Consider the following 16,053-nt stretch of genomic DNA (forward strand, 5'->3'; position numbering starts at 1 on the left):
CGTTGGGGACGTAAATAGGACGAATGAAACGTTAGGGACAATTATAGGACTTACACCAAACGTTGGGGACAAAAACAATACTTTACTCAATAAATTATTATATACACAAAATAAAATTTAAACTTTTAATTTTTATTTAAGTAAACGAGTAAGCTGACCACTCCACATCATGCAAGTAAGTGGATAGGGATGACAATAGGTAAGATAGGGTGGGATTTGGAACCAACCCTAATTCTACCCGCATGTTAAGATTTTTATATAAACTCAACTCTATTCGGCCTATCCGCAAGTTGAGAATATCTCAACCTTAACTCTACTCGTTCTTAACCTGCGAGTATTCTATCATATCTGCAGGTTACAAAAAAGATGCAACATTATTATAAAACTTTATGATAATTTAAAATACAACTGATTTTTACATATAAAAAATTATTAAATTATTAATTAGTAATCTTTTTTTAGTGGCTGAAGATTCTTTTCATTTAGTAAGATCTTTGGTTCAATATCTACTTAAAACATTTTTATATAAGTATATAACATATACATATATAGGGTGCGAGTTGGTTGAATAGGATTGAGGCTCAACTCGCACACTACCAAACCCCATAAAAATTCTATCCGCATACTATCCTACTACTTGCGAATTGGGTTGACAACCCGACCAGATAAGGTGGACTTGGAGTAGAGTAGATGTTGCCATCTCTATAAGTGGGTCCGTGCCCTTTGCAGCTATAAAAGGAACATAAGAAGCAGTGAATAGAGAAAGAAACCACAATAGTTGTGATCTACCAAATCAAAAGGCTTAGTGTGTATACTTATGTAATTAACTAATAACAATAAGCTAGCTAATATATAAGAAGAAGAAGCACAAGTGGCACATGGCATGCACAGCAGTTGGGTGCCTCATAAAGCTTCTCCCAACGGGGACAATGTTCGTCTTCCATTTCGTGAACCCCATCCTAACAAACTCCGGTAAGTGCAGCAGCGCCGCCAACAGGGTCCTATCCGCCACTCTTCTCGCGATCTGCGCCTTCTTCTGCTTCTTCTCTTCCTTCACAGACAGTTACATCGATCCAACCAACAAAAACCGGAGGCGCTACGGAATCGTGACCGCCAAGGGACTCTGGACTCTTCCACTTGAGAAGGCCGAGATCAAAAGCGTTGACTTGTCACGTTACAGGCTGAGGTCTGTGGACTTTGTGCACGGGGCGTTGTCGATGGTGGTGTTCGCGGTGCTGAGCCTGCTTGACAGAAACACACTGCAGTGCATGTACCCTGGCTTTAAGTCGACGGGGAACAGCATGGTGCAGGTGATTCCGTTGGTGATTGGAGTGGTGGCCGGTTCGGTTTTCATGGTGTTCCCTAACACACGCCATGGAATCGGATACCCCAAGCCTGATGGTGATGATCATGATTCTAACATCGTCCCCCCACAAACCCCACCCCCTAAATGCGCTACTAGTATTTAGTATGCGGTGACATCTATGGTGGCATGGGATTAAGTGGTTAAACTCTTAAAGGTGGCTAAAGTTTGACCGATTAATATTGTAATGATATGTGGTAAAGAAAATCTTTTTATTGAGTGGATCAATGTTGCATCCCCTGTTACGTGGGCTAGTATGGATGGATCAAAACGTAAAATGAAAAATTTGGTTGGATGTTTAAAAAAAAAACAAATAAATGAATATGATATTTAAAAATGCAATCTCATTTAATAGATACTATTGTATAATAATATGAAATTTTATTCATTATTTTTAAAAAGATAAATTTTTTTGTTTCAGAAAAAATTATTTGTGTGAAGTTCCTAAAAATGCAAACATATCTTCCTAATAAATCTTTGTTTAGGAATAAGATTTGTTTAAATCACTTATAGTTTATGTTATTTTTTTAATGAGTAATTTGCTCTCTTGGTTTATTATAAAATTAAAAAATCTCTTTAAATAAAAAATTTAAAGGTATTAAATTACTTCATTAAGAATTAATTTGAAATAGATTAAAACGACCTTGTAGTATTAATTGAATTCAATTTCAACAAGATTAAGAGTTTATTTGGATGAAGAAATGTCTCCGCCTACTGCTAATAATTTTTCTTTGAAATTCTACTAAACGGATCGATCCTCCCGTTTATTTTAGCAACTTTTCCTAAGGTCTCCTCACCAAGAGCTCCCCAATAATAACAGAAGAACCAACTCGCCCGCTGTGGCGAGACAGCTTTCTTTTTTTTTTTTAACAATAAAACTTGGACGATTATCTCTATCCTCGATGGCTTACGAGTTTATGTCCATCTCTAGTTGGGTACAGTTTTCTTTCGATTTCTTTTTAGTAGTCGTTATCTGAATTTACGCAAGTGTGTCCACACCTTCAAACTGACTTGACGAGGAATCTATTCTCGCGAACAAACACAACTCCTACACACACTTATGAGCTCTCCTTTCTACATACAGAGACAGAGTTAGATAAGATATTAGAGGGAACCAAAAATATTTATATAAGACTAAAATAAAATTTTAAAGAGGACTAAATTAAAATTTATATATAATTTACATGTAAAAAATTTAAATTAGGGGGACCATTGCCCCCCTTCTCTATAATGTAGCTTTGCCCCTGCCTACATATCCATACAAGACTCGAGTAGGCAGGTCGAGGTCTTACGAGATAACCACTACTCAGTTTAAAAATAAATACTTTTTTTAAATAATCTTTTAAAATAATTTGATATTTGAATATTTTATATAAAAAATAATATTTTATTTATCACTTATGTTTAAGTAAAATAATATAAAAATGCTTATTTATATATTTATTATGTTAAAATATTTTTTTAAGTAAAAGATATTTTAAAAAAAATATACATTACTATGATAAAAAAATGAAAATCATAATGACGAGTAACGCTTAGATTCAATCGAAAATCTATTTAGGTGCCTGTATTGACGTAACAGATCTGTAATCAGGAGTGTGAATCATTAAACAAGTTTAAAATTTAACACCAACTTTACTAATAATTTATATTTCTATTGACTCAAAAAAATACAATAAAAAACAACAAAAACCAAAACTCATTGTTCGTAATTTTATTTTCTCAGTATTAAGAATTCTTCACAAAATGAATCCGTCATATATTTTATTTTACGATGGACAATTAACTATTATAAAAATATAAAATTATAAATAAAAAATAATTTAAATACATTCATGACAATAATTAATTAATTATATATTTATTTAGTAAAGAAAAAAATATCCTTTGTAAACTATATAAGTACAATTACAAATATGATTTAATACTAAAAATAATGACACACATATCTAATTAATTTCTAAAAAAATAACATCTCTTTTTTTTCTATAATGTCCTATTCATCTTAGTTTATATTGTATTTTTAAAAAATATATTTATTTGTTTTTTAATATTTTTAGATATTCAACTATTTTTTTATTCAATTTTGTTATGTAATTAACAAAATTTCTACCAAATTCTACCAATTCTTGTTTATGATTGTATTTAATAGAAATATTTTTGTGAATGTGTCTAATAAAAATATCTTTTTTATAGATGTGTCTGATAAAAGTGTCTTTATAGATGTGTCTCTTTATACATGTCAATACTAATTGTAATTAAAATATAATAATTAATTATTATTGACAATAAATTGACAAATAGTATATTAATAATCTATACTTTTTCTTATTTATTTCGCGTTTGGTCCGTCTAGATTATGGCCCATGTAACAAACACATATTTTTTGTTGGAAAAATTTCCAAATGTCCTTGGGTAGTTTACTTATCAGTCATCGTACTTGTGTTGCAACAGTAAAAATGAAAAAAATTTTCTTTTACATGCCATCACGAGATTGGCCAGTCAAACTTTAGCCATCTTTACCTAGTAGCTATCCAATCCCATACCACTACATAAATCACCTATGTATGTACTAACTGTTGGTGGGTTCCCAACTAAATGGGACCTGCATATTATAAATAAAGAAAAGGAATAAAGTAGCTAATAGCCATGGAGAGAGGATGAGAGGCAAGTTCTTTATTTTGAAACAAAAAGCAAATACAAAGAGGAGAGAGTTTTTCATCGGCGCCGAAGAGGAAAAGAATTTGGAAGAAAAGGACAAGCCAACTTTGATTCTATTAAATCGGTAAACTTGCTCCATTTCTTATGAAATTTTAGTATGTTATTTTCGGTATAGAGATAAACATTAGGATATAACTTGCTAGTTGTATTGCTTTCTCTTTTGCTTGATTTGAGATACCCACTTTGTGAAAGGTTTATGTTGATTTCATCAGTTTTGGTGATGTATTTTGTTGATTGTTGAGATGTCCTAGTGTCACTAGGAAGACTGTTTGTGTACCAATTATTCTGATAGTGAAAGATTTTACTGGACTATGTCCCGGAGATTTTTTGTCCCTCTTTTGGAGGGTTTTTCCACGTTAAAATTATGGTGTCTGATTATTTAATTTCTGCCATTATATTTGCTGCTTGGAGTATCTTTGGTATTGTCTATTTAATCGCACAGGTTGTGGAAAAATTATTTCTGGTGCTTCCGCTATTAGACAGTTTCTTGTTTTGAACTTTTGTTGAGTTTTTTCAACAAAGTAGTATCTAGAGTTTTGGTTGTTTGTCTCTGTGCTGATTTAATGGAGAAAAATACTCATGAACTGAATATGATTAAATTGAATTCCCAAAATTATTCAATTTGGAAGACCCTCATGGAAGATATGTTGTATTGCAAGGATTTGTATGATCCTATGGAGGGAGATAAATCCAAAGGTACTAAAACTGATGTTGAATGGAAGAAGCTGAATCGGAAGGCAGTTGCTTTAATTAGGCAATGACTTGATCTTAGCGTGTATCCACATGTTGACACTGAAACGAATGCCAAGAAGATGTGGAAGAAATTGAAGGAGTTATATAAGGGAAAGAATGTGCAAAACAAAACATTCTTGATTAGGAAGCTTGTCAATATGAAGTATGTTAAAGTTAAATCGATGTCGGAGCACTTGAGCATTTTTCAGGAGACAGTGAACCAACTGACAAATAATGAGATCACTTTGAATGATGAGTTGCAAGCTTTGTTGTTGCTGAGCTCTTTGCCTGATAGTTGGGAAGTTCTGGTTGTGACACTGACTAACTCAGCTCCAAATGAGAAGTTGACGTTAGCGATGGTTAAAGAGAGCATGTTGAATAAAGAAGTCAAAAGAAGAAAGCGTGGTTTGACTAATGCCTCCTCACAGTCAGAAGTACTTGTTTCAGAGTCACGGGGGTAAAGTCAAAGTAGAAAACCTCACAGTTTCGACAAGTCAGAGAGTCAAAGCAAGTCAAGAGGAAAGTACAAGTCAAGAAAAGAGTTCATTTGTCACCATTGTGGCAAGCCGGGGCATATCAAGAGGTATTGTAGGTTCTTAAAAAGAGAACAATCAAGGAGAAGAAACAAAGACAAAGGTAAAGATAGTGATAAAGAAACTGCTGCTATTGTTTATGAAGATGTTCTTATCACATATGATGAAAATTATGTGAATCTTGTTTGTGATGATTCCACTTGGATTGTGGACTTTGGTGCCTCATGTCATGTCACTCCGAAGCGTGAATTTTTCACTTCTTATACTGCTGAAAATTTTGGCAAGATCAAATTGGGAAATAAAGGAGTATGTGATATCATTGGTATGGGTGATATGTGGCTTGAAACCAACATGGAATGCAAGTTGTAGTTGAAGAATGTTAGGCATGCACCAGATATGCGGTTCAATCTGATTTCAGTGAAGACATTGGATCAAGAGGGGTATTGCACTTCTTTTGGTAGTGAAAATGCAAGATTACCAAAGGGGCTCTCATTGTTGCTAGAGAAGACAATAGTCTTACTACTCTCTACCGGTTGAAAGCAAAGTTGTGCAAAGAAGAGATGAATGTAGCTGATGATTCTTCTTTTGATTTGTGGCATATACGTCTTGGTCACTTGAGCGAGAAATGACTGAACGTCTTAGCCAAGAAGCACTCACTTCCCGTGAAAGGTACAACTTTAAATACTTTCACTCATTGTTTTGTTGGAAAGTATGCTAGAGTATCATTTCATAGTTTTGGACCTCATAGGAGATCACCTGTTCTAGATTTAGTTCACACTGATATTTGCACTATGGATGCTAAGACACTAGGTGGTGCATCATATTTTGTTACTTTTATTGATGATTATTCTTGAAAGTGTGGGCTTTTGTTTTAAAATCTAAAGACCAGGTGCTCGGTATCTTCAAACACTTTCCTGCAAGTGTTGAAAGAGAAACATGAAGGAAATTGAAATGTGTTCGAGCAAATAATGGTGGTGAATACAGAGGTCCATTTGAAAAGTATTGTAAAGGACATGGGATCAAGATTGAGAAAACCATTCCTAAGACTCCTCAACATAATGGAGTTGCAGAGAGAATGAATCGCACTATCAATGATAGAGTTAGATGTATGCTCTCTCATGCAAAGTTGCCTAAATTCTTTTGGGGTGAAGCAATGAGAACTGCAGTAGATCTGATCAACCTTTCTCCTTCAATTCCACTAAATGGTGATGTTTCAGAGAAAGTTTGGAGAGGAAAAGATGTCTCCTATAGTCACTTGAGAGTGTTCGGCTGTAGAGCTTTTGTTCACATTCAAAGAGATGAAAGGTCTAAACTTGATGGAAAGTCAAAGCAGTGTATCTTCATGGGTTATGTTCACGAAGACTTTGGTTATAGATTATGAGATCCGGTGAGCAAGAAGATAATTAGAAGTCGAGATGTTATTTTTCTTGAAGACCAAACTATTGAAGATCTTGAGAAGACAGATAAGCCAACAATAACTGTTAGACGTTCTGCTGATGATGAACCTGGTCCTTCCACTAGACCTTCTGTTGATGGGGGAGATGTACAAGTTGATAATGATGGTGATGATTTGCATGATGAACCTACACCTCAACCTGAGGTGCCAGATGTTGAAGTTCCACCTGAACCACTAGATGAGCCTGAATTGAGAAGATCTATTAGAAAGTGTCATCCTTCTCAGAAATACTCTCCTCATGAGTATGTGATGAATACTGAGACTAGGAAGCCAGAGAGCTACCAAGAAGCTATGTCTAATGAGCATAAAGAAAATTGGTTGAAGGCCATGCAAGAGAAAATGAAATCCTTGCATGAGAATCATACTTTTGAATTGGTGAAGTTGCCGAAGGGTAAGAGAGCATTCAAGAATAAATGGGTGTTCAAATTGAAAGCGGATGAAAATGTCTCACGGCCAAGGTACAAAGCTCGATTGATTGTGAAAGTCTTTGAGCAAAAGAAAGGTATTGATTTTGAGGAGATTTTCTCTCCAGTTGTGAAGATGTCCTCTATTCGAGTTGTGCTTGAATTGGCGGCTAGCTTGAATTTAGAGGTTGAGCAGCTTAATGTGAAAATTGCATTCCTTCAAGGTGACATAGATAAAGAAATTTACATGGAGAAACCAGAGGGTTTCGAGTTAAAGGAAAGGAGCACCTTGTATGCAAGTTGAAGAAGAGCTTATATGGGCTGAAGCAATCGCCAAGGCAGTGGTACACGAAGTTTGATTCCTTCATGGAAGGTCATGGGTATAGTAAGACTTCTTCTAATCATTGTGTATATGTTAAGAAATTCTCTGATGGTGATTTTATAATTCTCTTGCTTTATGTTGATGACATGTTGATTGTTGGTCATGACACTAAGAAGATTGAAAGTCTTAAGAAAGACTTGAATAGATTCTTTGCTATGAAGGATTTGGGTCCTGCAAAAAAAATCCTTGGCATGAGTATCACTTGTGACAGGAAGAATGGAAAACTGTGGTTGTCGCAGCAGAAGTACATTGAGAAGGTTTTAGAAAAGTTTAGCATGAGTAATTCCAAACCTGTTAGTACTCTACTTGCTAGTCATTTTAAGCTGAGTTTGTAGTAATGTCCTACAAGTGAGAAAGAAAAAGCAGAAATGAAGAAGATTCCATATGCATCTGCAGTTGGCAGTTTGATGTATGCTATGGTTTGCACCAGGCCGGATATTGCTCATGCCATTTGAGTGGTTAGTCGGTTTCTCTCTAATCCTGGCAAAGAACACTGGCAAGCAATGAAGTGGATTCTCAGATACCTTAATGGTACTTCCAGAGTTTGTTTATGCTTTGGAAGTGGCCAACCTATGTTGGATGGTTACATAGATGCGGATATGACTGGGGATCTTGATTCAAGAAAGTCTACTTCTGGTTATATGATGACTTTTCCAGGGGGAGCTGTGTCGTGGCAATCTCAACTTCAGAAATGTGTTGCTTTGTCTACTACAGAGGCAGAATACATTGCTGTTGTTGAAGCTTCTAAGAAACTCTTGTGGGGGAAAAATTTCTACAAGAGTTAGGCATCAATCAAGAAAAGTTTGTGTTATTTTGTGACAGTCAGAGTGCTATCCATCTCAGCAAGAATTCGACATTTCATTCCCGATCGAAGCACATAGAGGTGAAGTATCATTGGATATGTCAAGCACTTGAGATGAAGTCATATGCACTTGAGAAGATCCATACTAATGATAATGGTTCAGATATGATGACTAAAAGTTTACCTGCAGTGAAATTTGATTCCTGCAAAGAGAAGGCGGATTTAGTGAAGCAGCCTATCCCCACTTGAGTTGGTGAGGGGGAGATTTGTTGGTGGGTCCCCAACTAAGTGGGGCTCACATATTATAAATAAAAAAGGAATAAAGTGGCTAATAGCCACGGAGAGAGAATGAGAGGCAAGTCCCTCATTTTAAAACAAAAAGCAAATATAGAGAGAGGAGAGAGTTTTTTATCGGCGCCGAAGAGGAGAAGAATTTGGGGGAAAAGGGCAAGCCAACTTTGATCCTATTAAACCAGTAAACTTGTTCCATTTCTTATGAAATTTTAGTATGTTATTCCTGGTGTAGAAATAAACATTAGGATATAACTTGCTAGTTGTATTGCCTTCTCTTTTGCCTGATTTGAGATACCTACTTTGTAGAAGGTTTATGTTGATTCCATCAGTTTTGGTGATGTATTTTGTTGATTATTAAGATGCCCTAGTGTTACTAGGAAGACTGTTTGTATACCTATTATTCTGATAGTGGAAGATTTTACTGGACTAGGTTCTATGGATTTTTTGTCCCTCTTTTGAGAGATTTTCATACGTTAAAAATATGGTGCATGATTATTTAATTTTTACCATTATATTTGCTGTTTGGAGTATCTTTGGTATTGTCTATTTAATCGCACAGGTTGTGGGAAAATTATTTCTGGTGCTTCCGCTGTTAGACAGGTTCTTGTTTTGAACCTTTGTTGAGTTTTTCCAACACTAACAAATGGTGAAAAATAATTTGTATTTGTCTTTATCTAAAGTTCATATCTAAAAATCATTAGATGATAATTTAGTTAAATTTATTAAATTATTTACTAATTTTAAATATCAATGTCACATAAAAACAATTGCATGCAAGTTTTCATTCTAGATATATAAAAAACTAGGGGTATTCATGGATTGAGTAAAATCGGGTTTGTCCTGATCTAGGTCTGACTTTAAATATACACCGGGTCTATTTTTTAGATTTTAACCCAGTCCTAATCTCGATAAAACTTAGACATTTTCGAGCTACAATTATACCGGGTCCAAACCGGATAAAACTCGAGTCTTTAAGGTTTTAGTAATAATTTATAAAAATACTTATTTATGATACACTTATTTATACAAAAGAAATTTGTTACCGAAAAATTAATATCTATATTTGAACTTTAATTTGTCCATAAATTTTAATTTGATACTTCTTTGATCTATTTTTTAATTTAACAAGTGTGATTAAAAATAAAACAATAAGCTTATAATTAATATAACATAAGATTGAAATTAATTTAAAACATACATATCTTTTTTAATTTTCTTAGGATACACATGAACCGGGTGAAGTCGGGTTCACATTGATCCAGACTCGGTCCGAAATAATGACTGGATCTATTTTTGAGACTCTTACCCTCTCCACCATAAATCTGGTGAAATCATATCAAATTAGCTCCTAAAATATTCGGGGTCGGATCGGACAATGTGCACTCCTATAAAAAACTTTGAGTAGTTATTAGTATTTTTATTATTATTTTAGGTGAAAATTCATATGCAGTTAATTTCATGTGAAATTAATAATTAAGAATTGTGAGATGATAATTTAATCAACTCTATAAAATTACGTAATGGCTTTCAGCTATCAACTTTAAATAAAATTAATTGTACTTAAATTTTTACCATTATTTTAATATGTTAATATGTATTTGTATTGTGTTAATGTGTTGCGAGTTAAAAAATAGTTTAGCAATGTGTTTTATTATAAGATTTACATGGATTAATATAGCAAATTTTTTCTATTTAAGAGTGGTATATAATTTAAAAAATAAAATAAACTAAATAATAAAAGTATTGGCCTAATATTTTAACTGAGACTCAAATTAATTATCTTTTATTCATGTATTTATATTTATTATCTTTTGTATAATTATTCTATTTAATAATGTATTTTATTTTCGATATTCAAAATTTTATTGAATAACGTATTAATCAAATAACCTACTGAACGATATTATATAAAAAATAGATTGTTTTAAAATTAACTTTAAATATAATTATTGAGGATTTTAGTTTCATGAAGTATTGTTGTTGAACATATCTTAAAATACAAATTTTTTTAAAGAATTTAATTTTGATTCACTGTCAGTACAAAATAATTTTATGTATGTATTCAATTATATAATATCATATTAATAAAAATAATTATTTTTTACATTAATTATGTGAATGATTATTCAAAAAAATAAATGTATAAATTATTTTATACTACTAATGTATCAAAACTAATTTTATTTTAAATATACTTTTGAGCTTTAACTTTTTTATAAGATAAAAGTTAATTTTTAATATATGTTTCAATAACTATGATAACTATATAAATATGGCTAAAATTAAAAATATATTTTTTTATATTTTAATAATATTTTTTATTTTTAAATTAAAAAAGCATTGTTAAATAGTATAAACATAATAAAATGTAATTGATGACTTAAAGATATAATTTGGATAAAGTAAATTTTTTATTTTTAATGTTTTTAATTTTTTTTAAAATATCTTTAACATTTAATTTGATTCAATTTTATCTTTAACGTTTTTAATAAATTTTCAATTTTAATTTTTACTTCTTCTATTCATTTTATAATAGCCAACTATTAAGTCAAAATTATTTTTTTAATTTTACCTTTATTTAATATAATATTATCTTCATCGGTCACACCACCTCAATTCACCTTTTTTTCTCCAACATCGACTAAATTTTTAAAATGGTCTCTGAGAATAACACTATGCACTAAAATCGTCCTTAAGATTTTAATTGTGCTAATTATGTCTTTGAGATTGAAAAAATTGCACCATATTAGTCTATAATCTATTTTTTATTAACGACTTGTTGACGTAGACCTTTGGTGACACGTGTCACCTCATAGTTTGGCCACGTGTAATGATATTATGATATGTCAGTCAGCAACACGTGATATACTGACGTAGATGGTTATGCCATGTGTCACAATGTTATTTGTCCACATGTCATCCACTATGTCATCATTATATGTGTACTAAATTGGCCCCTTACTTTACATTAAATAACTCATTTTAGTCTCTAAAATTGAATGATGTGTACCAAATTAATTTTTTCATCAGTTATTTTTTTGTAAATTAAAATTTTTTAATATGTTTTATACACTAATTTTAATTACATTTTTTATTATACAATTTTTTATAATAAATTTTTTAATTAATAATTTTAAATTGTATCATTAGAGCACATGTTAGCTAAATTCAAAATTTTATTATTGCCTCTTGTGTTTATTTGTATATGTTTTAATATTGTTCAAGCCATGGTTACATTAAGTGCTTACATTTAAGTAATAGTGTAATATATGAAAAGGTCGCCTAAGTAAGTTATAGATGCAATGAAGGATAAAGTACATTTTTTATCTCTGAAATTTGGTAAAAATTTAAAAAATACCTTTAAATTTTGTTTTATTTCAATTTTGCTCTAAAAATTTTCGATTTGCATTAAATATACCCTCGACGGCTAAATTTTTAAAAAATTTAAGACCAATTTAGGAATAATACATGAAAATTATACTTGATTTGCTTGTGTTGAAGGTTGCTCTTATCAAATTGTTGTTGAGTTGGTCTTAAATTTTTTGAAAAAGTAGCCGTTAGGGATATATTTGATACAAATTAAAAACTTTTGGGATAAAATTGAAACAAAGTAAAACTTAGATGTATTTTTAAAATTTTTGTCAAACTCTAGGGACAAAATTAATACTTTATCCTAAAATCGATTATTATAATTCACAATATCAATCTAACTTATTAATTTGGTGAGAAGTCAATTATATAGAAAATTAGACGTTCTTAAAATAGATGAGAATAACAAATCCATATTAGTCAAAAAGTGTCTTAACAAGTATTCTTAAAATATTTATTAAGTTATTAAATATTAAAAAAATTTGTATTAAGAAATATCATTCTACTCTTAACTTATAGAAAAAAATTTGTGTAATTAAACCCAAAATTTTAAAAATATTTTTATGAAAGCATTTGTATTTAAACAACTTGTGAAATGATAAAATTAAAATTAGTGTATTTAAAAATATTAAAAATTTTGAATTTATAAAACAAAGAAAAAATGATTAAGGGACAAATTTGGTGTACGACATTCAATTTTAACAACTAAAATAAGTCATTTGATGCAAAATAAGAGACCAATTTAGTGCATATGTAAATGACATAGTGGATGACTCATAGCATAATTCAACACGTGGCAAAATAATACTGTGACATGTGTCATAACCATCCACATCAGCATGTTACGTGTCACTGACCGACACATTATCCTATCGTTACATGTGGCCAAACCATGAGGTGACACGTGTCACCAAACACTTATATCATCAAGTTATGTCAGCACGTTGTTAATGAAAAACAGATAAGTGACTAATATGGTATAATTTTTTTAATCTTAAAGACGTAATTGATGTAATTAAAATCTCAAATACAATTTTAATGCATAATGTCAATCTAAGAACCACTTTGAGAATTTAATCCTTTAACATCATCATCAGCACTGCCAACCGTCACCTCTAACTACCATTCCATTGTATGAGAATGGATCCTCTCAATTAAAAAAATTAAGAGTATAAAATGTGATCTTTAACCCTTCATTACTCTCTCTCATATTTATTCTTAATCCCACTTATAAAACTAATAGTAAGAGATCATACTTTACTCGTGTTTAATTATTTAAAAAAATTAAGAAGATCCATTCCCCCGTAACATCTTCTTTCCCTTCTCTTCCGTCACTTAAGTAAAGAAATTTTCACCTACAATCATTCATTAATATTAAGTAAAAATTCATGTACACTCAACTTTACCTATAAAATTGATAATTAAAGTTTATTTAACAAAATTTAATCAAATATTTTAACTGTAATACCCTAACTATCAAAGCTTACGCTTCCGGCTGCGCAACTCTGATAGCTCGGACATTACGATGACACTTATAATATTTAATACTAAAATATGAGCCTGTTTAAAACTTTAAACCGCAATACCGCTCCCAAAATTACTTTCGTTCGATAACGTACATCCATAGATACCATACAACTTACAAAGAACTCATAAAGAGTATATCCATATATACATATATATAATATTACAAGCATTAACCAATACAATTTCTATCCCTCTTACCAAATATATCAAGATAAAGGCGAGGGTACAATAAATAATAAGTTAAAGCAATACAGAGCATTTCAACAACAACTAAATAAACTCTTCGTAACTTCTGCGCCTATATCCTGAAAGGGAAAAAATGTAGGGGGTGAGAACATCATCCTCGAAAGGGTTCTCAGTAGACGGTTTTTGGGAATTACTGTAATAGGATACGTGAAGGTAAACTATACCAGTGATTAATAACCATCTTATGCCTCTTTTCAAAAATAACGGTTTACAATAAAATAAAGTCAGAAATCTTTTCTGAAAGAGGAACCGTTTAATTCTCAAAAACTCAAAAGCCTTTCAAAAAAGTTTATCTATGTTGAACCAAAATAGCCTTTCATATTTTTCCAAACCAAAAACACAAGACCGAATCCAACCATCAGTCCATCTCATTTCAACCACGGCCCTAGGCCCAAACAATCCAACCATCAACCAATCACCACAGTCTAATAGAGTCTCAGTAGCAAACACGAATACGAAGATGCAAGCACAAACAAACAGTTATTTTAAGTAGAACAATTAGCAGTTAATCACATAGGCAAACCAAGTACAATATGCACACCCAAACAATGTCGCATAGATGCATATGATGCATGCCTGTCCCTAGTGGCTGATGATATCATCTGTCGGTTATAGAGCCAACTCGACAAGTCCTGGTAGCTAACCATTGGACTGTCCCTCTGTCGTGTCTCCCTAACTCGAGTTATACTCAATATAAACTTGATCATAATCATGATCCATATCAATCACCCTCACTGGTGAATATTTATGGGGGTAAGCTCATCCAGAACTTTCACAGTGTCCGGCCACCTTGACGACATAGGGTCAAAAGAGTTTTGAGTCTCAACCTGGAGCACGTGGTGGCTAGCCACTATTTTCTCCCAGGGAAACTCTTATCTCCGATAGTGGAAGTGCAATATCACAAATTATCAATATCTCAGCATATATGCTTTCATTTTCAGCCATGGATCAACATCCATCTCAGCCATCCGGCTCACGGTTCAATCCAGAACCAGCCAATATTCATAATCATACACAGCCATTCCGGCTCACAACAAAACAGCACTTCCACATTCAACATCATCAATTCGTAAAATCGGCATTTAAGCCATAAATCACTTTTTTCTCAAATCATTTCACTTTGAAATCAAGTTTCAACTCTTTTCAGCATTGGCTTTAAAGATCTCATTTCTCAAATCATGTCAGGCTCACAAGTCAATTTTACTCAAGGTAAATTTCCCTTTGAAAACAATGCCACTCTCGGCATCCTCTTTCCAAAACTTCCATAACCATGGCAAGTTAAAGATTTATTTTGGAATATTCAAAATCATCCATACGACAATGGAATTTTATAACAAAAATTTCTCGGCAGAGTCTCAAGTCTTTAGGGGAGAATAACATAACTCATTTCACCAATTTCATTTAAAATCATTAAAACCTTGGCTTCCGATTTGAGTAATAAAATAGGATCTAAGCCAAATCGAGTCACGTAATCATTTACTTCTTTCAAAGCCATTTCCTTTACTTAGACATGATGAATTCTAAAGCGTTTCAACTGTTCAAAATTGTTTTAGTCTTGCAAGAATTCAGAATTCAAAGAGTACTCAAAATCTTTCCCAAAATATTTCAAAATGAAACTTGTCAACAGACATTCAGGTTCTTTCAAAGTCATTGAAACTTATTTAATTGAAACCCCCAAGTCAAATTTTAAAGGCATTGCCCTTGTCACATTTAAAACAGCTTTAAAACATAAGTTTCATCAAAATAACTTTCTCCTGAAAGAGATACAATGCCTTTCTTAAGAAGCAAGACTAAATCACAATTTCCTCTTTAATAACTCATTTCAAAAGCATGAATCATCCTTTTCTTGATAATTCAAATAAAAGAGTAGAAGTCTTTAACTCATCATTTTTCCAGACAACATTCAATAAAGACTCAGATTTTATAGAAATTTCGGCAGCACCTCCCCTAAAACTTGGACTTTGCCACCCGGTTCGAGTCCCAACTAACCGTTTTACAATCCTTTTCAACAGTCCAAATTTCAAAATCAGTCCAAGGCAAGCCAAAATCCAACAGTCATCTCAATTCCATATTTCAAGAAAACCGTTTCAAAATCAAATCATTATCAGCCGAATAAACTCATTTCTAAAGCTTTAAAGAAACGGTCAACAACCATCGTTTATCAAACCAGATCATTTAAAGCTAACAAGGCCAAATTCAAGAGTGTATTCTATTTTTTAAATTC

General features: G+C 32.1%; 1 protein-coding gene across 1 annotated transcript; it reads left to right on the forward strand.

Annotated features, from left to right (window-relative positions):
* Window positions 1–745: 745 nt before the first annotated feature.
* LOC107465170 (protein DMP2-like) lies at window positions 746–1,695 on the forward strand. The gene has a single exon (XM_016084167.3). The coding sequence runs from the start codon at window positions 879–881 to the stop codon at window positions 1,467–1,469; it is 591 nt and encodes a 196-aa protein (XP_015939653.1). The 5' UTR covers window positions 746–878; the 3' UTR covers window positions 1,470–1,695.
* Window positions 1,696–16,053: the final 14,358 nt, after the last annotated feature.

Source organism: Arachis duranensis, chromosome 1 (assembly GCF_000817695.3).
Source record: "Arachis duranensis cultivar V14167 chromosome 1, aradu.V14167.gnm2.J7QH, whole genome shotgun sequence".
NCBI lineage: Eukaryota > Viridiplantae > Streptophyta > Magnoliopsida > Fabales > Fabaceae > Arachis > Arachis duranensis.

Bases quoted from the DNA above. Each gene is read 5' to 3' on its own strand.
- LOC107465170 (XM_016084167.3), top strand. From the start codon at position 879: ATGGCATGCACAGCAGTTGGGTGCCTCATAAAGCTTCTCCCAACGGGG.